Raw genomic sequence first — 24,703 nt, forward strand, 5'->3', positions numbered from 1 at the left:
CCTTTAGAAGACTGAGGAGTCTTCTGCCGCCGATTCTGGACCTCTTCATGTTTCAGCATCTGCAAGGGGGCCGGCGGCGAGGCTCCGGTGACCATCCAGGCTGTACCTGTGATCGTCCCTCTGGAGTTGATGTCCAGTAGCCAAGAAGCCAATCCATCCTGCACGCAGGTGAGTTCACTTCTTCTCCCCTAAGTCCCTCGTTGCAGTGATCCTGTTGCCAGCAGGACTCACTGTAAAATAAAAAACCTAAGCTAAACTTTCTCTAAGCAGCTCTTTAGGAGAGCCACCTAGATTGCACCCTTCTCGGCCGGGCACAAAAATCTAACTGGCTTGGAGGAGGGTCATAGGGGGAGGAGCCAGTGCACACCACCTGATCGGAAAGCTTTACTTTTGTGCCCTGTCTCCTGCGGAGCCGCTATTCCCCATGGTCCTTTCAGGAACCCCAGCATCCACTAGGACGATAGAGAAATATATATATATATATATATATATATATATATATACACATATACACATATATACACACATACACACATATATACACACATACACACATATATATATATATATATATATATAATGTCCAAAGTGATCCGGCACTCCCTCCGTCCCCACGGATTCCACAATCTTGCTCCTGTGCCCTCCTCCTTGAGAGACAGCGCGTCCCTCACACATACATTGCAGACAGCGGCGGCACTCGGAGACTTCAATTAAAGTGCATAAAGTGTTTATTCTCAAACATCTACGTTTCGGGGTACGCAGCCCCTTCGTCAGGATAACCAGCATAAATCAAATAAATTGTTTAAATACCTTCACCCACGAGGACGCCCCGCTCAGCCTCCCTCCGCGTCGCCCGGGTTCCGGATCTGTCTCACAGGAAGTGACGACATCCCGGCCCGACCAGCCAGCGCGTAGGAGCTGTAAACAGAGTAACCATGGTTACCGTGTGAACAAAACATTACACCGCATAACTTGTTTGCTTATATCGTAACATACATACACATAAATCATACTTATAACCCAACTAATTAAAATCATTAAAATCTTTTACACCAGTTATTCCGCCATTAGCCAATACCAGGGTGCCCTGTCTATGTGTAATTCATAGCTCCCCCTATTGCTCGACCATACTGAGTATACATGAATTTGCTCACATACCTACGTTATATCCCACTCTCATAGATAGTGAAAACTTGGGATGGAACGTTACCTAATACCCATTTCCTAATTTACACAAGACAACCTTCTATAGAAAACATTTGTAATTATTCATTTCGTTGAGCCCTTTGGGAAAAATGGTATTTAATTTGTAGATCCACATCGCTTCCACTTGTAGCAATCTTTTGGATCTGTCACCTCCTCTTATAGAACGTGGGACGTGGTCTATTAATTTATATCTTAATGTGGATATATTGTGCCTAGCCTGTGCAAAATGTCTTGCTACAGGCTGTTCACTTTGTCCAGATTTGATGGCCTCCCTTATTGCATACCTATGTTGGGCCATACGAATTCTGAACTCACAATCAGTTTTTCCCACATATACCAACCCACATGGGCAGGTGAGTGTATACACGACAAACTTGGATTTACACGAAAGGGGAAACCGAATGGTATATTTCTTTCCGGTGTGTGGATGTTGAAAATATTCACCCGGACTAAGAAAACTGCATGTGGTACATCCACTACACCGGAAACAACCTTTTCTAGGTTTCAGAAAATGTGTCGGTTCAGAATTAAATTTTGACAGGTCTGTTTTTACTACCATGTCTCTGATACTTTTATTTCTCGAGTAACTACATAATAATTTACTGCCCATAGTTTTTCCTAGCTCTCTATCTGTGGCTACCACTGGCCACAGTTTTTTTACTTGTTTCGCCAGGTGTGGGCTGCTGGAATTATATTGTGTTACCCATGGAAATCTATTTCCTAATTCTTTCCACATGCAGTTTTCTTCTATAGAAGGTTGTCTTGTGTAAATTAGGAAATGGGTATTAGGTAACGTTCCATCCCAAGTTTTCACTATCTATGAGAGTGGGATATAACGTAGGTATGTGAGCAAATTCATGTATACTCAGTATGGTCGAGCAATAGGGGGAGCTATGAATTACACATAGACAGGGCACCCTGGTATTGGCTAATGGCGGAATAACTGGTGTAAAAGATTTTAATGATTTTAATTAGTTGGGTTATAAGTATGATTTATGTGTATGTATGTTACGATATAAGCAAACAAGTTATGCGGTGTAATGTTTTGTTCACACGGTAACCATGGTTACTCTGTTTACAGCTCCTACGCGCTGGCTGGTCGGGCCGGGATGTCGTCACTTCCTGTGAGACAGATCCGGAACCCGGGCGACGCGGAGGGAGGCTGAGCGGGGCGTCCTCGTGGGTGAAGGTATTTAAACAATTTATTTGATTTATGCTGGTTATCCTGACGAAGGGGCTGCGTACCCCGAAACGTAGATGTTTGAGAATAAACACTTTATGCACTTTAATTGAAGTCTCCGAGTGCCGCCGCTGTCTGCAATGTATATATATATATATATATATATTTATTTATGGCCGAAATACAGTTCACATGGCCAGCCTATGTGAAACCTGAACCAAAATTCCCACTAACACCCCTGCGTCTCCGTGTGGAGTAGAGATGTAGGGCAGGAATGTTCTGGAATTACAAACTGGAAGAAACAGGAAGCATGGTTAAAATGGCCCCCATGCCATGCTTACTCTTTTCCTTACATTTTCCCCCTTGCAGCCGCGCTGTAATCAGCCAGGTCCCCCCCCCCCCCCCTTCCCTGTACTCCCTGTAGCGCTGTGTCTCAGCAGGGAGCCGGGAAGCTCATTGCAGGGAGGCGAGGGACACTTATTTCAGAGCAGTGGAGGTCGGCTGGCCGGAGCGGCGCGTAGCGGCTTCCGGCGTCGCTAGCCGAGCTGCGGCGGGTCTCCCCCTCTGAGCGCTGCACTTTCAATACAGCGCTGACGGAGCGCCTGGCGGGAGGACGGAGCGCCTGGGGCGGGCGGACGGAGCGGCTGGGGCGGCCATTATGAGCGGCAGTGAGCGGGCGGCATTACCAACGGACCCCACACAGCGGGGCAGCAGCCTGCGCTGACCGCCCCGTTTCCCCAGCATACCTTGTTGTAGGGAGGTGACGGACTTCAATCTGTAAGCTCCGAGATCTTCAGTTTATGGCTGCGACGGTGCTTCTATCTGTAAGCTCCGTCCAGCTGTTGCAGGAGGCAGTGGACTGCCTGTGGCTGTGAGGGTGCTCTTTGTGAGGACCGACACGCTGTTGCAGGAGGCAGTGGGCTGCCTGTGGCTGTGAGGGTGCTCTTTGTGAGGACCAACACGCCATGCGCTGTCCGTGCAGCGGCACTATCCCGGACCCATGTTTTTACAGAGACTGGGAAGGGATGTGCTAAGTGAAAAAGTAAAAATGTAAAAGTAAAAATGAGAAATTAATAAAATCTTCAACAAAGTGTGGGAACTCCACACAAGCCTTGTTAGTGCTGTGAGCACAGAAAAAACACTGAGGTACTACACTGAGGTACTCGGGGATATGGAGGGGTGGAGAGTTCTAAATTTAAATATTCAGTGCCTTTGTTTCTGCTAAGCCGTCCATATCCCCAAGAGTACTCCAGTGACCCCTAGTGGATGAAAAAGAAATGTTGATACTCTAGGTCGCTGTGATGAAAGTTTTAGACCCACTACATATGAAAAGCAGCGAGTCTTTTTGTATAAGCTGACAGAACTAATGGGACAAGTTTTCAGACAGTAGACAATAGGTTTTGAAATCTCAGAACTCTGCAATAACTGATGCACAAAAAAAAATCTCTAAGGCTGTTTGCACAATGAGAAGTCATCACTAAGATTGGTTCTTAAGTACTGCAGCAGCTGTAATTAAAAATCTCTTTACCCTCCAGTTTCGAATCTTCTTCAGTCTACTAGGGGTTTTCTCCAGAATTTGCAGGAATTCGTGTGTCAACTCTGAAAGAAGAGAGCAGATCATCAACAAGGGGATGCCGGGCTCTTCCAGAAACGTGTAAAAGCAAAGCTTTAGCAGTAAATGTTTTTAAAAAACAAAACCTGCCACAATGGGAAAAAAAGAAAGAAAATAAAAACATTTAAAAAAACAAACTAGAAAAAAATAAGAATTTACTTACCGATAATTCTATTTCTCATAGTCCGTAGTGGATGCTGGGGACTCCGAAAGGACCATGGGGAATAGCGGCTCCGCAGGAGACTGGGCACAAAGTAAAAGCTTTAGGACTAGCTGGTGTGCACTGGCTCCTCCCCCTATGACCCTCCTCCAAGCCTCAGTTAGGATACTGTGCCCGGACGAGCGTACACAATAAGGAAGGATTTTGAATCCCGGGTAAGACTCATTACCAGCCACACCAATCACACCGTACAACTTGTGATCTGAACCCAGTTAACAGCATGATAACAGAAGGAGCCTCTTAAAAGATGGCTCACAACAACAATAACCCGATTTTTGTAACAATAACTATGTACAAGTAATGCAGACAATCCGCACTTGGGATGGGCGCCAAGCATCCACTACGGACTATGAGAAATAGAATTATCGGTAAGTAAATTCTTATTTTCTCTAACGTCCTAGTGGATGCTGGGGACTCCGAAAGGACCATGGGGATTATACCAAAGCTCCCAAACGGGCGGGAGAGTGCGGATGACTCTGCAGCACCGAATGAGAGAACTCCAGGTCCTCCTCAGCCAGGGTATCAAATTTGTAGAATTTAGCAAACGTGTTTGCCCCTGACCAAGTAGCTGCTCGGCAAAGTTGTAAAGCCGAGACCCCTCGGGCAGCCGCCCAAGATGAGCCCACTTTCCGTGTGGAATGGGCTTTTATAGATTTTGGCTGTGGCAGGCCTGCCACAGAATGTGCAAGCTGAATTGAACTACAAATCCAACGAGCAATCGTCTGCTTAGAAGCAGGAGCACCCAGCTTGTTGGGTGCATACAGGATAAACAGCGAGTCAGATTTTCTGACTCCAGCCGTCCTGGAAACATATATTTTCAGGGCCCTGACTACGTCCAGCAACTTGGAATCCTCCAAGTCCCTAGTAGCCGCAGGCACCACGATAGGTTGGTTTAAGTGAAATGCTGAAACCACCTTAGGGAGAAATTGAGGACGAGTCCTCAATTCTGCCCTTTCCGTATGAAAAATTAGGTAAGGGCTTTTATAGGATAAAGCCGCCAATTCTGATACACGCCTGGCTGAAGCCAGGGCTAACAGCATTACCACTTTCCAAGTGAGATACTTCAAGTCCACAGTGGAGAGTGGTTCAAACCAATGTGATTTTAGGAATCCCAACACTACATTGAGATCCCAAGGTGCCACTGGAGGCACAAAAGGAGGCTGTATATGCAGTACTCCCTTGACAAACGTCTGAACTTCAGGTACAGAAGCTAGTTCTTTTTGGAAGAATATCGACAGGGCCGAAATTTGAACCTTAATGGACCCTAATTTGAGGCCCATAGACAGTCCTGTTTGCAGGAAATGCAGGAATCGACCCAGTTCAAATTCCTCCGTAGGGGCCTTCCTGGCCTCGCACCACGCAACATATTTACGCCAAATACGGTGATAATGTTGTACGGTTACATCCTTCCTGGCTTTGATCAGGGTAGGGATGACTTCATCCGGAATGCCTTTTTCCTTCAGGATCCGGCGTTCAACCGCCATGCCGTCAAACGCAGCCGCGGTAAGTCTTGGAACAGACATGGTCCCTGCTGGAGCAGGTCCTGTCTTAGAGGTAGAGGCCACGGGTCTTCCGTGAGCATCTCTTGAATTTCCGGGTACCAAGTCCTTCTTGGCCAATCCGGAGCCACGAGTATAGTCTTTACTCCTCTCCTTCTTATGATTCTCAGTACTTTTGGTATGAGAGGAAGAGGAGGGAACACATACACTGACCGGTACACCCACGGTGTTACCAGAGCGTCCACAGCTATTGCCTGAGGGTCCCTTGACCTGGAACAATATCTGTCCAGTTTTTTGTTGAGGCGAGACGCCATCATGTCCACCTTTGGTTTTTCCCAACGGTTTACAATCATGTGGAAGACTTCCGGGTGAAGTCCCCACTCCCCCGGGTGAAGATCGTGTCTGCTGAGGAAGTCTGCTTCCCAGTTGTCCACTCCCGGAATGAACACTGCTGACAGTGCTATCACATGATTTTCCGCCCAGCGAAGAATCCTTGCCACTTCCGTCATTGCCCTCCTGCTTCTTGTGCCGCCCTGTCTGTTTACGTGGGCGACTGCCGTGATGTTGTCCGACTGGATCAATACTGGCTGACCCTGAAGCAGAGGCCTTGCCTGACTTAGGGCATTGTAAATGGCCCTTAGTTCCAGGATATTTATGTGAAGTGACGTTTCCATGCTTGACCACAAGCCCTGGAAATTTTTTCCCTGTGTGACTGCTCCCCAGCCTCTCAGGCTGGCATCCGTGGTCACCAGGACCCAATCCTGAATGCCGAATCTGCGGCCCTCTAGGAGATGAGCACTCTGTAACCACCACAGGAGAGACACCCTTGTCCTTGGAGATAGGGTTATCCGCTGATGCATTTGAAGATGCGATCCGGACCATTTGTCTAGCAGATCCAACTGAAAAGTTCTTGCGTGGAATCTGACGAATGGAATCGCTTCGTAAGAAGCCACCATCTTTCCCAGGACCCTTGTGCACTGATGCACTGACACCTGGCCTGGTCTTAGGAGTTTCCTGACTAGGTCGGATAACTCCCTGGCTTTCTCTTCCGGGAGAAACACCTTTTTCTGTACTGTGTCCAGAATCATCCCTAGGAACAGCAGACGTGTCGTCGGAATCAGCTGCGATTTTGGAATATTTAGAATCCATCCGTGCTGTCGTAGTACTATTTGCGATAGTGCTACTCCGACCTCTAACTGTTCTCTGGACCGTGCCCTTATCAGGAGATCGTCCAAGTAAGGGATAATTAAGACGCCTTTTCTTCGAAGAAGAATCATCATTTCGGCCATTACCTTGGTAAAGACCCGGGGTGCCGTGGACAATCCAAACGGCAGCGTCTGAAACTGATAGTGACAGTTCTGTACCACAAACCTGAGGTACCCTTGGTGAGAAGGGCAAATTGGGACATGGAGGTAAGCATCCTTGATGTCCAGAGACACCATGTAGTCCCCTTCTTCCAGGTTCGCTATCACAGCTCTGAGTGACTCCATCTTGAACTTGAACCTTTTTATGTAAGTGTTCAAGGTTTTCAGATTTAAAATGGGTCTCACCGAGCCGTCCGGCTTCGGTACCACAAACAGCGTGGAGTAATACCCCTTTCCCTGTTGTAGGAGGGGTACCTTGATTATCACTTGCTGGGAATACAGCTTGTGAATGGCTTCCAATACCGCCTCCCTGTCGGGGGTAGACGTTGGTAAAGCAGACTTCAAGAACCGGCGAGGGGGAGACGTCTCGAATTCCAATTTGTACCCCTGAGATACTACCTGCAGGATCCAGGGGTCCACTTGCGAGTGAGCCCACTGCGCGCTGAAATTCTTGAGACGGGCCCCCACCGTGCCTGAGTCCGCTTGTAAGGCCCCAGCGTCATGCTGAGGACTTGGCAGAAGCGGGGGAGGGCTTCTGGTCGTGGGAAGAAGCTGTCTGTTGTAGTCTTTTTCCCCTTCCTCTGCCCCGGGGCAGATATGAGTGGCCTTTTGCCCGCTTGCCCTTATGGGGACGAAAGGACTGAGCCTGAAAAGGCGGTATCTTTTTCTGCTGCGAGGTGACTTGGGGTAAAAAGGTGGATTTCCCAGCCGTTGCCGTGGCCACCAGGTCCAATAGACCGCCCCCAAATAACTCCTCCCCTTTATACGGCAATACTTCCATATGCCGTTTGGAATCCGCATCCCCTGACCACTGTCGCGTCCATAATCCTCTTCTGGCAGAAATGGACATCGCACTTACTCTTGATGCCAGAGTGCAAATGTCTCTCTGTGCATCTCGCATATATAGGAATGCATCCTTTAAATGCTCTATAGTCAATAATATATTGTCCCTGTCCAGGGTATCAATATTTTCAGTCAGGGAATCCGACCAAGCCACCCCAGCACTGCACATCCAGGCTGAGGCGATTGCTGGTCGCAGTATAACACCAGTATGTGTGTATATACTTTTAAGGATATTTTCCAGCCTCCTATCTGCTGGCTCCTTAAGGGCGGCCGTTTCTGGAGACGGTAACGCCACTTGTTTTGATAAGCGTGTGAGCGCCTTATCCACCCTAGGGGGTGTTTCCCAACGAGCCCTAACCTCTGGTGGGAAGGGATATAGTGCCAATAATTTTTTAGAAATTAGCAGTTTTCTGTCGGGGGTAACCCACGCTTCATCACACACTTCATTCAATTCATCTGATTCAGGAAAAACTACGGGTAGTTTTTTCACACCCCACATAATACCCCTTTTTGTGGTACTTGCAGTATCAGAGATGTGCAAAACCTCCTTCATTGCCGTGATCATGTAACGTGTGGCCCTACTGGAAAATACGTTTGTTTCTTCACCGTCGACACTGGAGTCAGTGTTTGTGTCTGGGTCCGTGTCGACCCACTGAGGTAATGGGCGTTTAGTAGCCCCTGACGGTGTTTGAGACGCCTGGACAGGCACTAACTGAGCTGCCGGCTGTCTCATGTCGTCAACAGTTTTCTGTAACGTGCCGACACTGTCACGTAATTCCTTAATTACGGCCATCCATTCAGGTGTCGACTCCCTAGGGGGTGACATCACCATTATAGGCAATTGCTCCGCCTCCACATCATTTTCCTCCTCATACATGTCGACACACACGTACCGACACCCAGCACACACACAGGGAATGCTCTGATAGAGGACAGGACCCACTTAGCCCTTTGGGGAGACAGAGGGAGAGTTTGCCAGCACACACCAGAGCGCTATATATGTATAGGGACAACCTTACAATAAGTGTCTATCCCTTATAGCTGCTTATATCTGTTATTTTGCCAAATAAGTGCCCCCCTCTCTTTTTTACCCTGTTTCTGTAGTTGCAGGATGCAGGGGAGATTCTGGGAGCCTTCCTACCAGCGGAGCTGTGTGGGAAAAATGGCGCTGTGTGCTGAGGAGATAGGCCCCGCCCCCTTCACGGCGGGCTCTTCTCCCGCTTTTTTCTGGAAAACTGGCAGGGGTTAAATACATCCATATAGCCCAGGAGCTATATGTGATGTATTTTTCGCCAACTAAGGTAAATTCATTGCTTCCCAGGACGCCCCCCCCCCAGCGTCCTGCACCCTCAGTGACCGGAGTGTGAAGTGTGCTGAGAGCAATGGCGCACAGCTGCAGTGCTGTGTGCTACCTTATGAAGACAGGAAAGTCTTCTGCCGCCGATTTATGGACCTCTTCTTGCTTCAGCATCTGTAAGGGGGCTGGCGGCGCGGCTCCGGGACCCATCCATGGCTGGGCCTGTGATCGTCCCTCTGGAGCTAATGTCCAGTAGCCTAAGAAACCCAATCCACTCTGCACGCAGGTGAGTTCGTTTCTCTCCCCTAAGTCCCTCGATGCAGTGAGCCTGTTGCCAGCAGGTCTCACTGAAAATAAAAAACCTATTTAAACTTTTACTCTAAGCAGCTCAGGAGAGCCACCTAGATTGCACCCTTCTCGTTCGGGCACAAAATCTAACTGAGGCTTGGAGGAGGGTCATAGGGGGAGGAGCCAGTGCACACCAGCTAGTCCTAAAGCTTTTACTTTGTGCCCAGTCTCCTGCGGAGCCGCTATTCCCCACGGTCCTTTCGGAGTCCCCAGCATCCACTAGGACGTTAGAGAAATACCCACCAATATATTTTGCCCATAAGGGACAAATTGTATGAACAGGTTGAACTTAAAGTATAAAGTGTTCATATTGTCTATATTGCATTTTTAAAGGTCCATGGTATTAATTACAATTTATTCTGACAAACGTAATCATGTATCACTTCTAAGCTTCCAATAAACACATTACTTGGAAAACAGACTGAAAGCTTGTGAGCAGGGTCCCTCTTATGTCTGTCTGTGATTCAGTCTCATTTTATTTCGGTTTTGTTCCCAATTGTAAAGTGCAAGAGAATATGCTGGTGGTATGTAAGTAACCTAAATTTAAAAAAAAACTATTTCCCGCCCAAAGTAGTAGAGACTGTCAATCTCCAGTTAAGAAAAAAATCAATGCAAATGAAAGTCACAGCTTGCTCCTCACTTTGCAGGGGTTCACTACGGGTGGCCGGCGGTCGGGCTCCCGGCGACCAGCATCCCGGCGCCGGGAGCCCGACCGCCGGCTTACCGACAGCTTGGCGAGCGCAAATGAGCCCCTTGCGGGCTCGCTGCGCTCGCCACGCTACGGGCACGGTGGCGCGCTACGCGCGCCACACTATTTTATTCTCCCTCTATGGGGGTCGTGGACCCCCACGAGGGAAAATAAGTGTCGGTAAGCCGGCGGTCGGGCTCCCGGCGCCGGTATACTGAGCGCCGGGAGCCCGACCGCCGGCAAACAGAAGACCACCCCTTTGCAGCACTTAATTTAAACTCCGGTGAAGCTATTGAGGTGGCTATACGAGTGTTAGCAGTGTCACCCAGATTGGATGAAGGCAAAATAGTACTACATCCAGTTTTGCATTTCAATTCCCAGCAACTAAATTGTGCAGGCAGCTATTAGGATGGCAAAGCTAATATACCGTACATGAATACACAGACTGCGCAGCTATTGGTTCCTAGTGATGAGCTGCAAAATGGACCAAAAGATCTGAAGCACGCTGATGCAAAGTGGGTCTGTTTGGGGAAATACAACTACCAACTGATATTTTCCAAAGTGGTCACAGACTTAAATGGTGAAGGAACCTGCACTGAAATACACAAGGGGCTATTATTACTCACCATCCAACAATTGCAGTGTAACCGTTTGGTCTACATATTCCCACCAATGCTTTCCATCCGTTGATACCGGTATTTCCCAGTTGGACCATTTGCAGGCCAAGTGAATGCACACACAGGCGATTACAGTAGGCTTGTATTGAAGGCAGAAAGTAGTGAGGTGCAGACTGCACGTGTGAAGAAAGAAAGGGATGAAGGAAAGGGGAGGGGGGCACAAAAAAAGAAAAAAGAAAAAAAAAAGAAAAAAAGTTGTTAGTCAAAAAGGTTTTAAACCAGCATTAATTGAAATTCTAAACACATTGTAACGCAAAACAGAGAAATACACTTTAAGGGAGTTGAGGATGCTCTATATCAATGATGTAAAACAAAACAAAACTTTGTTAGACATTTTCAATTGCTGTATTTTAGACAACTGGCTGTAAATTGTAGCCATGACCCAGGTAAACTGGGATAGGTGGCAAATAGGTTGCAGACTGCAATCTCACCCTTGGCATAAACATCTGACCCTTTAGCTGTACCAATGCCCATAAGACCAGATACAAATATGCACGTCACATTAGATACAATACAAATGAACAATAAAAACACTTGTTGGACAAAAGCGGACTTGTATTAACTGCATTTTCAAGAAAAATATCAAACACAAAATTATTCAATTCCACATGGAAATTAAGACAGAATGCTACTGAGAAGATAATTTAAAAATGGAACAGTGCAAATTCACATATATAAAAAAATGAAAGCTGTACATTAATATGATACTATCCAGTAAGGCATAAACCAGTTTGTTTGTATAACAATCTGCCTGTGATTCTACAGTATTCTGCCTCGTTTACCAAGACATGGAGGGGACAAAACCTCTTTCACGGATCACTGATCCTGAAGAGATGCAGACACATACAAGATTTTTAAACAGAACAGATTAGAAACAAGTAGTGTGAAAAGAGGGCCATGTCCTATTATCTCAGGCATTTTAGTAAAATCCTTGTGCGCACACTTCTGTGTCTTCTCTCCTCAGCCCACAAGGGAGTTCAGAAAACAGAACCCAATAAGAGAGGATCAAAGCTCTTGAAATGCACACAAAAACAAAACCATTACGTAGACAAAAGTGAAATTAGCCTTTCAACTATTAAGGAAGAGCAACAGCTGCTTCCATTTATTATTTGGGGGTTGCAATATTTAAAAAAAAGAAAAAACAAGCTGGAAATGGACATGCAACATTTTTATATCCGGACAGAGACCGGTAAAACAAGGCAAGCAAGGCATATAACAGTGTTATGTAGTGGCATTTAGTGCAAGTGGAAATGTAGAGCTTAAATGATTAAGGTTTTAGGTTTCAGCCATTGAAAACCCATCTGCAAAACCAGTCAACTACGCCAATAATATATCACCGTTTTAATTACGGTTGGTAACAGGTTTTAGGAAATGAACTCACACCAACACCTGCAGATAAGCCACAAAACAATTGGCATACTCAGCTTTTGGCAACAACCTGATTACACGCAGACAGCGTGCCACCTGCTGACATAAAGATAGGCACCTATACCCATGTTGAGTTAAGCTATTCAATTTGGACTCTTCCATGCGTGGCTGCGTTGGAAACCAGTCTTGTCAGCAATGGCAAGTTTATAATAAGCTCGTGTGACATTAACTATATACTGGTTCTAGACAGATGAAGGCAAAATATGTGGTAAACTTAAGGCCACATCAAATTATGCATAAGCTAATTAATGGAATAAGTAGTATCATATACCATCTCTACAAACTACAGCCTGGAATAACATCTATCGAAAGAAACATGAGCCAGTTTGATTTAGTGTGAAAAATGGTCTATTTTTTTGCTGGGTAACGAAAGTTGCTAGAACAAAACACCACCTGTAAAGCAATAAAATCACCATATACATGATATATTTTCTATATGGAAGACAACAAAATGCCAAGTTAAAACCATTTCAAACCAACTAAACCAAATATAAGTCAACATATTTCAGAACACATCAAAAATAAATATTAAAACAACCACCAAAATACAATTATAGACACTAAGAAAGAGATTTAGGCAAAGGGTTTGCTACACGGGGAAAAGCTCAGAGTTTCACGCCCGGGGACATTCTATTATCTGACCTTTCCCCAGCACGGTAAACCATGAGTTAACACGCACTAACCCATAGTTTCCAAGCAGCGCTGGAATCTAAGGGTGTCCTCGCACGTTAAAATGCTGAATCCACTCTGGAGCGTATAAAGCACAGGATTCCCACAGCTAAGTGAATTGGGCAGCACCTAAATGAAATCTCCTCCTAAAAAGGAGTTCCTTAGGGAAAAAATAAAATAATGCTCCAGTGTCTTCCAAAATAAAATGAGGACTGTAAAACTCAAGCAGCTACTGCAGGATGGGCAGAGGACACAAGGGCAACGGTCCAGCCAGCTACCACTGCACAGGAGCAGTGTGGGACATGGTTGCCCTTTGAAGGGTCAGACCAAATTGGCAAAACCATCCAAAGTGAACTGCATTAGCCATTACTAGCACAGGTGGCTGCGGTTTACTAATAAATATGCCCATCTCCTGGAAATAAAAAACACAGTTATTAAATCCAAGGAGAACAAAACTTGGCTAATTATACAATATTGGAAAATATTGTTCGGAATCTGGATTCTGAGTCCCTTGTTTCATATGTGGGATATGAAATATGTACAAGATGAGTTTAGAATTTGATCAAGTTTTCATCTTTGTTGTATAGTTGGTTTGAAAATAATCTGTATGCATATTAATGCCAGATGAAATAAGGGAAAGTCCTTTCTCAAATTGTAGAATTATTTAGAATGGAATTAAGTAGTTTTTTTGATTAACGTATAATTAGAAGTTTAAGTATCATTATACTTACCAAAATGTTCTAGGGTAAGTTTAGTTCTTTAGATGCTATTCGGGGCTACCAATTTAGTAAATGCACTCAGAATCAAGAAACTGTTCAGAAAGCAACACTACATTTCTTGTTGTGCAATCCTCCCCTGTGTGTCAAAGGCCTGTTTTAAAGTACAGAGCGTAAGACACAGTGGGAGAAACCAGGCCACAGATATAGCCAGGTACCCCCCCGTTGCATTGAGGCTAGTAAGACACAGGAAGGGACCCTGCAGTAAAGAAAGCTATAGTGTGCTATGTCAGTGCAACAAAGGTTCAGGATAACCACCTGTTGGTAGCCATGAAATAGGAGGTCTGTGCCAAATCCTTGCTTGCTGCAAGAGAAAGAAGAGAGCAGGAAAACAAAGTTGTTACATATCTGCATTGAAAGTACAATTCAAATGTCTACATGTCTTTAGAGTGAAGAACAAATTCTTTTCATGTACATATGCATCCAGGCTTGCATATCTTGGCATTGCCACTTAATTAAAATCCAATATGGTTTCTAAAATACAGTAGACGGGGGTCACTAAATTGTAGACGGAAAAATGAAGAGTAATATTACAAACCTCTCACTAACTGGGTGCATTTAACAACATCTGTATGGGGATGTTCAATAGTGATCTCAAAACCTGAGGAGAAAAGGTGGTAGATTTTAGGAAAGCAAGTCACATTGATGCGTCTTTGCCTTCACAACATTTTCACTGTTTGCCATAACTACTCGTCTTCATTGGACAAAAAAAAAAAAAGAACTGATGTGGAGGCATTAGTGATTCACATGACACCTCACTGTCTTTATAATATTATAATTAGATTGCGATAAAATGCTGGCTAATGCAGTTTAGCTAAAGTATTAACTTTGTATTCAACTTAACACATCCATGCTAGCAGCATTACTGCTCATATTATATGTTGATAGATATTCAAATGTCTCTTATTAAACAAATTCAAATGTAATTCATTCAATAGGTTGACTGGGATGTCAAAGTAACTAATACCACATAAACGTGTCTTGTTAAAGTTACAATCTTGCAAAACTGTTGTTCTGCAGAAATTGGATGAATACATTGAGATTTTAATGCATGATTTGTAGTGACCATATTAGTTTGAGTAGGACCCATGGGGATTATATTGGTATTGGGCTCACGGGAGATATAAAATTATTTTGCAGATGGGGGCGAGTGCCTCTGGTACTCTTTACCACGCTTGCCATGGCCAAATGTGCCGGTATTAAACACAAAGTGGATAAACCCATGCAAGGTGTTGGAAGTGGTGCCGAAATGGCAGTCTGGGCAACTAAAAACCCGACTTTGGGCAGATTTCTGCTTGCCACCTCAGGAGGGTGCAAGCAGAAATAATGGGTGCCAAAAGCATTTGCAGCCATCAGCGGAAAAAAATGAATAGTCCCAGGACTCCCATTACCAACAAGCTCCCAAAAAAGTGGATTTTGTGCTACTTACCGTTGAATCCTTTTCTCTGAATCATGCTGAGCAGACACTAGACAATGGGATTGCGGTAGGGATACACGAGCTGGCACTTAAATTAAAAGCCATCACTTTAAGCTTATGCTCCTTCCCTCCGCACTCCCAATAAGCCAGTGCAACCTCAAAAGAGCCCGGAAGGAGAAGCAGTAACCCAGTGAAACCATTCAAACAATAAAGAAAAAGAAAACACAGTACACGTGGAAAAAACACGGTCAAGATACAACCCTGCACGACTGAGCGTGAGGAAAGGAATGCAGTGTCCCTCCACCTGATTCAGAGGTAAGTTACCAAAAATTCACTTCTCTTTCATCAATGACTTGAAGACACTAGACAATGGGACGTTCAAAGCCGCCCTCAGGGGAGGGAACTCAGGCTGCATGACCGGAGAACTGTACAAAACTGTACAACAACACATGGACAGAGGATCAAGGTACTGCACGGCAGGCTCGTTCTGCTAAAGCCCATGTTCACAGCCCAGGCCCCCAACACCCTAGTGGATTGCGCCAACACTCTTTGGCACCGATCGCCCCGTACTAGAATAGGCCCGAGTGATTACCGGGCAGATTCAACATGTAATGGCCTGTTTTGTAGCCAGCCAGCACTTTGCCATGCATAACGAACAGATAGAATCTGTGTTGCGTACGGAAGCAGGCTTGGCAAAGTATATCTGCTGACCCCGACTGTGACTAATAGAATCATATTATATCAGCCTCTGGAAGTTGTCAATGGAGGGAAAACTGGAAAGATCATTTCCTGTTTTAAATGGAAAACTGAAACCACCATCCACTGGAACGAAGTAACCGGAGTACTGCCCCATCGTCATGGAATACGAGAAACAGGTGACCTACATGACAACACAGAACCATGCTGAGCGCAGGCAATGGACATAAGGAAGACCAGAAACCAAGTCACGAACTGAAGGTTCGCCGAATACAAAGGCTGTAATGGAGCATGCCTGAGAGCAGAAAGGACCAGCGGTGGACCCCACAGAGCTACCGGTGGGTGAACATACTACACACCACAGAAAAGGGTAACTTCTAGAAGAAGTACGAGACACAATTGGAATAATGAGACAGGGCCAAAATATATACGTTTAAAGAACAAAGCTTTAACAAACTCCCCTGAAAGAAGGCCAAGAAACCAGAGAGGCGAAATCAAGAGGAATGAACCCTCCTCCACGCACACAAAAAATGTAGAACTGGTAGACCTTGAGAAAATTGTGTGATCAAACCGATATCTGGGCCCGCAGCATAGTATGTTACACTGAGAGAGAGAGAGAGAGAGAGAAGAGCAGACAGCCTTCAAATGCTCTGTTCAAAAACCAAGACGTTAATGCTAACTGATGGCCCATATACAGAAACCGAACCAGCAAGAGCAGATTTGGATATAGTGGAAGATGTCACCCAGGACCCATCGACATTTGGAGAATGTCGGGGAACCATGACCTGCATGTCCAGTCTGGAGCCACTAGGATTACAGTCACCTAGTAAACCACTGAAGTACCAGAAACCACAGGGGGAATCGGAGGAAAATGTTACGCTAGATGAATATGCCACAGAAATGTCAAGGCATCCACAGCGAAAACCATAGGGTCCCCAGATATAGCACAGAACGGAGTTACCCTGAAGATGTGTCAAGCCCTGGACAGAGATCATTCCGCCAGGAGGTGGTCATCCTGTATGTCCTAAATTCACATATTTACATGGAAAATTATATTGCGAGGTAAAATATGTATTTCATGCTTGTACTGACCTGTAGTGTGTAAAATTGATGTGTGTAATTTACACCTTTACACGAACACTGGTGAGGGTGGAACAAAATCCCCTGGCCAGGAAAGAAGTTGGGCCACCTGTGTCTTTGTCCTGGCACCATTTCTACGGTCTTGATTTACATATGCACCAGGCTTAGCATTATCTGACTAAATACGCACTGACCGGTCATCTAGGACAGACCGGGCTCTCAAGAAAGCCAGAAAGATTTATTGAAAGCGGTCTCAGATGGTGACCAAAGACCTTGGAGCCGAAGTAGTAACATCATGGCACCCCAATCTAGAAGACTCGCGACCACGGACACTACTATCCACGTTAAAGTGACTAAGGATCGATTTTGTAGGAGATTCCCAGAAATGAGCATCCAATGGAGAGATCAACGAATGCTGTCAGACAGAGGAAATAGACACAAGGGATGCAGGGCAGAGTCTAATTCACAGAAAACCCCACAATACGCACAAGTGGAACCTGGTGCACGTAATGGTCTCAAATATGAAGATTGCGCTGAACAACGTCATGCACAACAAGAGCGATGGACGAGGCAACAACAGTACCGTTGTGTACAAGTTCTGTAGCGTCCATAGTCTAATTCCAGCAATAACACTCACACTAGAGAGGATTTGAAAACCACCGCCAGGAACAGAATGCACTGACAATGTATTATTATTATTATCCTTTATTTATATGGCGCCACAAGGGTTCCGCAGCGCCCAATTACAGAGTACATGAATAATCAAACAGGAAAACAGCAATTTACAGTTGACAGTATAGGACAAGTACAGGGTAAATAAACATAGTTACATCAGCAGATGACACTGGAATAAGTATCAGGTGGCAGAAGACTGCTGGAGTTGATGCAGTTGAAGATTATTAAAGTAAGAAAGGATAAGCACATGAGGGAAGAGGGCTCTGCTCGTGAGAGCTTACATTCTAAAGTATTAGTCGAGACTTTCTGAAATCAGGGTCCAGACGTGGTTCAGAAGTACCTGCACCAGGCAATGTAGGTGCGCCTGCAACTGTGAAACTGAAGCGGTCCCACTGAGCAAACCATTCAAAGAAGGGATAATTGTACTACTTACCCTGCACAGCGAAGTTGCCATTACCAAATGGTTTAAGGTAATAAACCCACAGAGCCAAGGCTTCACCGAGTGACAAGGCCTAGACATAAAAGTAAGTGGAGTCGACCAATTTAACAAAAAAAAATGTACCTGGCGCCACTATTGAACAGATAGACCAGCTGCTTTCCCAGGGGTAATTGGTTTATAAACCCCTTAAAACCACAAAGAAAAAGAATAATGGGAGAGCGCTAGTCAATCTATTTTGTAGATTTTTATTTTATATATTTTTCACTCTATAATTAATACCGGCCAACATCAATAACCATTCATAGAATATTCATAAAACAATGAAACACCGTATTTACAGTGTAGCTTAAAAATCACTCTAAGTAAGATATACCATACAGCTGTACTGAGACTCAAAAGCAACAGTGTCTCTTTCAGGGATTCTTCAGTGATACTTTGTACCACCTAATTATTCAACACACTTGCTATGGGCTCCATAGAAGAAATATAGACCGATCATGGACTACTGATTTGCTTGTAATAAATGATTATTCTCAGCGTCCATTGAGTTTCTAATATAATTATTAGCTTGGTTGTTATTGCTCTCGGATTTAGAATTGAAAAGCGTTCATGCATGGCCATGCGATATATAGTATTAGAACGATTCCAGAGTTCTTATAGACATATTGAGATACCAAAATGCAAGTATACACCGTTTATAAACCTGATGCTGGCACGATTGGAAATTTCGGTCAAAACGATGTTGCTCCCGGCTGCTGCTCTCGTCGTCAGCCTTGTCTGGAGTCACATGTAACAGCTTATCACCTCTTAGCCTTTTTCTCAGGCACTGGGGTGAATGATGAGCCGGCCGGCTAATGAATTGATGTAGCTCCGCTGTCTCTCATACGCTGGGAGACGGTACAGACGCGTTTCCTCGCCTTCTATAACTCGGCGGCTTCCTCAGTGTAAATCCCTCTCCCTGGCCGCTCCACCTTTTAAACTCATTTATTCGCGCGGCTCGCACAGGTGTCATAATAGCCCGTTTTATTAATACCATCCAAGCCTCATTTTCAGCTGATGTATGCTCTCAGTTATAAATTACAGCATCACTTAGACCAATCTACATATAATATATTGGAGCTTAATAGTTTAAAATATATAAAATATACTTATTATCACATTTATATACATACCCTTATAAATCATGTATAATCTATATATAAAAAAATAGGTGTACAAAATATATGGCTCCCGGTTAAACCAACGGGATATCACAAATGCGGTAAAATAAATTGTTTATCATGTAAGAATATCCCCAGGAAGAGCGTTAATTTTCAGTCATTTTTAACAGGAGAAATATTTCCTATTAAGGATTTTATGAATTGTATGTCCACGTATATTTGTCTATTTAATTTCATGCAAGTGTGGTAAACAATATATAGGTCGGACCACCAGAACCCTTCATGTGAGATATATGGAGCATAGGAGGAACATCATTAGAGGTGCTAAACACCCACTTTCAGATCATGTTATTCACTGTCAGAATTCCAAGTGGGAAAACATAATGATTGGTATAGAACAAATTAAGGTGACAAATAGGGGTTGTGATAGATTAGATAGACTTCGGAGACGTGAAGCATATTGGATATTTAGAATGGACACAATGGTCCCTTCTGGCCTAAATGACATGATAGAGTTAAATGGGGTATAAATCTGTGTTATCTCTAGTTTCAAATATAGATAGGGATAATTATGTGATGTGTAGAAGTATATTCACTGTACAGGTGAATATACAGGTCAAGATTCAATTTATGTATTTTTGAAAATGTGTTAGTATAGTACAAGGAATCAGGGTATGATCAAGGTTTCTTTTATTCAAATATAGTCGTTAAATACAGGTAGATCAAACGACAGATATTAAAGAAGACCTGTTTAGATTTGACAAGTTTAATTTGAAATAATGTTTGGTTTGGGATCTCTTTTTTGTGTATGTCTATTTCTGCTTTTATGATATACCAAGAAAATAAGAATTTACTCACCGGTAATTCTATTTCTCGTAGTCCATAGTGGATGCTGGGAACTCCGTAAGGACCATGGGGAATAGCGGCTCCGCAGGAGTCTGGGCACAACTAAAAGAAAGCTTTTAGACTACCTGGTGTGCACTGGCTCCTCCCACTATGACCCTCCTCCAAGCCTCAGTTAGGATACTGTGCCCGGAAGAGCTGACACAATAAGGAAGGATTTTGAATCCCGGGTAAGACTCATACCAGCCACATCAATCACACCGTATAACTCGTGATACCATATCCAGTTAACAGTATGAAATTTAACTGAGCCTCTCAACAGATGGCTCATAACAATAACCCTTTTGTGAACAACTATGTACAAGTATTGCAGACAATCCGCACTTGGGACGGGCGCCCAGCATCCACTACGGACTACGAGAAATAGAATTACCGGTGAGAATTTTCTGACGTCCTAGTGGATGCTGGGAACTCCGTAAGGACCATGGGGATTATACCAAAGCTCCCAAACGGGCGGGAGAGTGCGGATGACTCTGCAGCACCGAATGAGAGAACTCAAGGTCCTCCTCAGCCAGGGTATCAAATTTGTAGAATTTTGCAAACGTGTTTGCCCCTGACCAAGTAGCAGCTCGGCAAAGTTGTAAAGCCGAGACCCCTCGGGCAGCCGCCCAAGATGAGCCCACCTTCCTTGTAGAATGGGCTTTTACTGATTTAGGATGCGGCAGTCCAGCCGCAGAATGCGCCAGCTGAATTGTGCTACAAATCCAGCGAGCAATAGTCTGCTTAGAAGCAGGAGCACCCAGTTTGTTGGGTGCATACAGGATAAATAGCGAGTCAGTTTTCCTGACTCCAGCCGTCCTGGAAACATAAATTTTCAAGGCCCTGACTACGTCCAGTAACTTGGAATCCTCCAAGTCGCTAGTAGCCGCAGGCACTACAATAGGTTGGTTCAAGTGAAAAGCAGATACCACCTTAGGGAGAAACTGGGGACGAGTCCTCAATTCTGCCCTATCCATATGGAAAATCAGATAAGGACTTTTAAATGACAAAGCCGCCAATTCTGATACACGCCTGGCCGAAGCCAAGGCCAATAACATGACCACTTTCCACGTGAGATATTTTAGATCCACGGTCTTTAGTGGCTCAAACCAATGTGATTTTAGGAAATTCAACACCACGTTGAGATCCCAGGGTGCCACTGGAGGCACAAAGGGGGGCTGAATATGCAGCACTCCTTTTACAAATGTCTGAACTTCAGGTAGTGAAGCTAGTTCTTTTTGGAAAAAAATCGACAGAGCCGATATCTGTACCTTAATGGAGCCTAATTTTAGGCCCATAGTCACTCCTGCCTGTAGGAAGTGCAGAAATCGACCCAGCTGAAATTCCTCTGTTGGGGCCTTATTGGCCTCACACCAAGCAACATATTTCCGCCATATGTGGTGATAATGTTTTACCGTTACATCTTTCCTGGCTTTAATCAGCGTAGGAATGACATCCTCCGGAATGCCCTTTTCCTTTAGGATCCGGCGTTCAACCGCCATGCCGTCAAATGCAGCCGCGGTAAGTCTTGGAACAGACAGGGCCCCTGCTGCAGCAGGTCCTGTCTGAGCGGCAGAGGCCATGGTTCCTCTGAGATCATCTCTTGAAGTTCCGGGTACCAAGCGCTTCTTGGCCAATCCGGAACCACGAGTATTGTCCTTACTCCTCGTTTTCTTATTATTCTCAGTACCTTTGGTATGAGAGGCAGAGGAGGGAACACAAACTGACTGGTACACCCACGGTGTCACTAGAGCGTCCACCGCTATCGCCTGAGGGTCCCTTGACCTGGCGCAATATCTCTCCAGTTTTTTGTTTAGGCGGGACGCCATCATGTCCACCTGTGGCCGTTCCCAACGATTTACAATCAATGTGAAGACTTCTGGATGAGGTCCCCACTCTCCCGGGTGGAGGTCGTGCCTGCTGAGGAAGTCTGCTTCCCAGTTGTCCACTCCCGGAATGAACACTGCTGACAGTGCTAGCACGTGATTTTCCGCCCATCGGAGAATCCTTGTGGCTTCTGCCATTGCCGTCCTGCTTCTTGTGCCGCCCTGTCGGTTTACATGGGCGACCGCCGTGATGTTGTCTGACTGGATCAGTACCGGCTGGTGTAGAAGCAGGGGTTGTGCCTGACTTAGGGCGTTGTAAATGGCCCTTAGTTCTAGAATATTTATGTGCAAGGAAGTCTCCTGACTCGACCATAGTCCTTGGAAGTTTCTTCCCTGTGTGACTGCCCCCCAGCCTCGAAGGCTGGCATCCGTGGTCACCAGGACCCAAGTCCTGTATGCCGAATCTGCGGCCCTCTAGGAGATGAGCACTCTGCAGCCACCACAACAGAGACACCCTGGTTCTTGGAGACAGGGTTATTAGCCGATGCATCTGAAGATGCGATCCGGACCATTGGTCCAACAGGTCCCACTGAAAGATTCTGGCATGGAACCTGCCGAAAGGAATTGCTTCGTAAGAAGCCACCATCTTTCCCAGGACTCGCGTGCAGTGATGCACCGACACCTGTTTTGGTTTCAGGAAGTCTCTGACTAGAGATGACAGCTCCTGGGCTTTCTCCTCCGGGAGAAACACTTTTTTCTGGACTGTGTCCAAAATCATTCCCATGAACAGTAGACGTGTCGTCGGAACCAGCTGTGACTTTGGAATATTCAGAATCCAACCGTGCTGGTGTAGCACCTCCTGAGATAGTGCTACTCCTACCAACAACTGCTCCCTGGATCTCGCCTTTATTAGGAGATCGTCCAAGTACGGGATAATTAAAACTCCCTTTTTTCGAAGGAGTATCATCATTTCCGCCATTACCTTGGTAAACACCCTCGGTGCCGTGGACAGTCCAAACGGCAGCGTCTGGAATTGGTAATGGCAATTTTGTACCACAAATCTGAGGTACTCCTGGTGAGGACGATAAATGGGGACATGCAGGTAAGCATCCTTGATGTCCAGGGATACCATGTAATCCCCCTCGTCCAGGCTTGCAATAACCGCCCTGAGCGATTCCATCTTGAACTTTTTTATGTATGTGTTCAAGGATTTCAAATTTAAAATGGGTCTCACCGAACCGTCCGGTTTCGGTACCACAAACAGTGTGGAATAGTAACCCCGTCCTTGTTGAAGTAGGGGCACTTTGACTATCACCTGCTGGGAATACAGCTTGTGAATTGCCTCTAGCACAGCCTCCCTGCCTGAGGGAGTCGTTGGCAAGGCAGATTTGAGGAAACGGCGGGGGGGAGACTCCTCGAATTCCAGTTTGTACCCCTGAGATACTACTTGCAAGATCCAGGGATCCACCTGTGAGCGAGCCCACTGATCGCTGAAATGTTTGAGGCGGCCCCCCACCGTACCTGGCTCCGCCTGTGGAGCCCCACCGTCATGCGGCAGACTTGGAAGAAGCGGGGGAGGACTTTTGCTCCTGGGAACCTGCTGTTTGTTGCAGCCTTTTTCCCCTACCTCTGCCTCTGGACAGAAAGGACCCGCCTTTTCCTCGCCTGTTTCTCTGGGTCCGAAAGGACTGTACTTGATAAAACTGCGCTTTTTTAGGCTGTGAGGGAACCTGGGGTAAAAATGCTGATTTCCCAGCTGTCGCTGTGGAAACTAGGTCTGAGAGACCATCCCCGAATAACTCCTCACCCTTATAAGGCAAAACTTCCATGTGCCTTTTGGAATCTGCATCCCCTGTCCACTGGCGAGTCCATAAGCCTCTCCTAGCAGAAATGGACAATGCACTTATTTTAGATGCCAGCCGGCAGATCTCCCTCTGTGCATCTCTCATGTATAAGACTGAGTCTTTTATATGCTCTATGGTTAGGAGAATAGTGTCCCTCAGTGATCGCAAAAACGCGCTATGGCGCGTATTTTACCCAATAATTGATTGTGGGGACTCAAAAATAAAAACACCCAGGGTCCCTCAGGACGCGCTCTGACCAGCAGCGCTGTCCTGCGCTGTCAGTCAGATTCCGTCTCCACGGCAGCAGAGGGAGGAACTTGGAAGGGGAGGAGACCCTGTGAGAGTGTGTGTGTGTGTGTTCTCCCGCCCCGCCTCCCCATCTGCTCCGCGCGCGCCGCACATGACAGGAATCATCCTGCTGTGTGTGTGGGCCGTAGCTAGGGCTGTGGCCTCCGCGGGCGGGCTGACGAAATCCACGGTGCCCCTCCAGCGAGCTACAGGAGTCAGACGGCGGAGGAAGTAGGAAGATGCCAGCGGTAAGTGGCGGGACAAGAGGCGGCTGCGGGTGCTACAGCATGAGGGTCATATGGGCTGGAGAGGAGTAGGGGGAAGCTCCTGCAGGACCAGACCCGCCCCATTCATTCCCTCTAACCTGCCGCTCTGTATTGTAATCTAAACCCTGTCACCCGCTCCCCTCTTCCACGATACTCTGTTGAAGCTCCACAGGGCACAGGAGCAGGGTAATACTGGAGGGATATAAGAACTGCCCCCCTCCCCTTTTCCCCAGTGTGTATAATAACTGCCCCCTCCTCCCTTCCCCTGTGTGTATAACTGCCTCCCCCCCACCCCCCTTCCCCTGTGTGTGTAATAACTTCCC

The 24,703-nt window shown here is 45.8% G+C and overlaps 1 protein-coding gene across 4 annotated transcripts in view; it reads right to left on the minus strand.

Annotated features, from left to right (window-relative positions):
• CCNT2 (cyclin T2) overlaps window positions 1–24,703 on the minus strand; it is a 139,010-nt gene that overhangs the window by 49,303 nt on the left and 65,004 nt on the right. For all 4 annotated transcript variants that reach the window (XM_063933785.1, XM_063933788.1, XM_063933786.1 and 1 more), the window contains exons 5-8: window positions 14,346–14,408; window positions 14,066–14,111; window positions 10,884–11,047; window positions 3,915–3,985 (exon numbers count right to left, since the gene is read on the minus strand). In XM_063933785.1, the coding sequence (XP_063789855.1) occupies window positions 3,915–3,985; window positions 10,884–11,047; window positions 14,066–14,111; window positions 14,346–14,408 (344 nt within the window). The remainder of the gene's footprint in view (window positions 1–3,914; window positions 3,986–10,883; window positions 11,048–14,065; window positions 14,112–14,345; window positions 14,409–24,703) is intronic.

Source organism: Pseudophryne corroboree, chromosome 7 (genome assembly GCF_028390025.1).
Source record: "Pseudophryne corroboree isolate aPseCor3 chromosome 7, aPseCor3.hap2, whole genome shotgun sequence".
NCBI classification, from domain to species: domain Eukaryota; kingdom Metazoa; phylum Chordata; class Amphibia; order Anura; family Myobatrachidae; genus Pseudophryne; species Pseudophryne corroboree.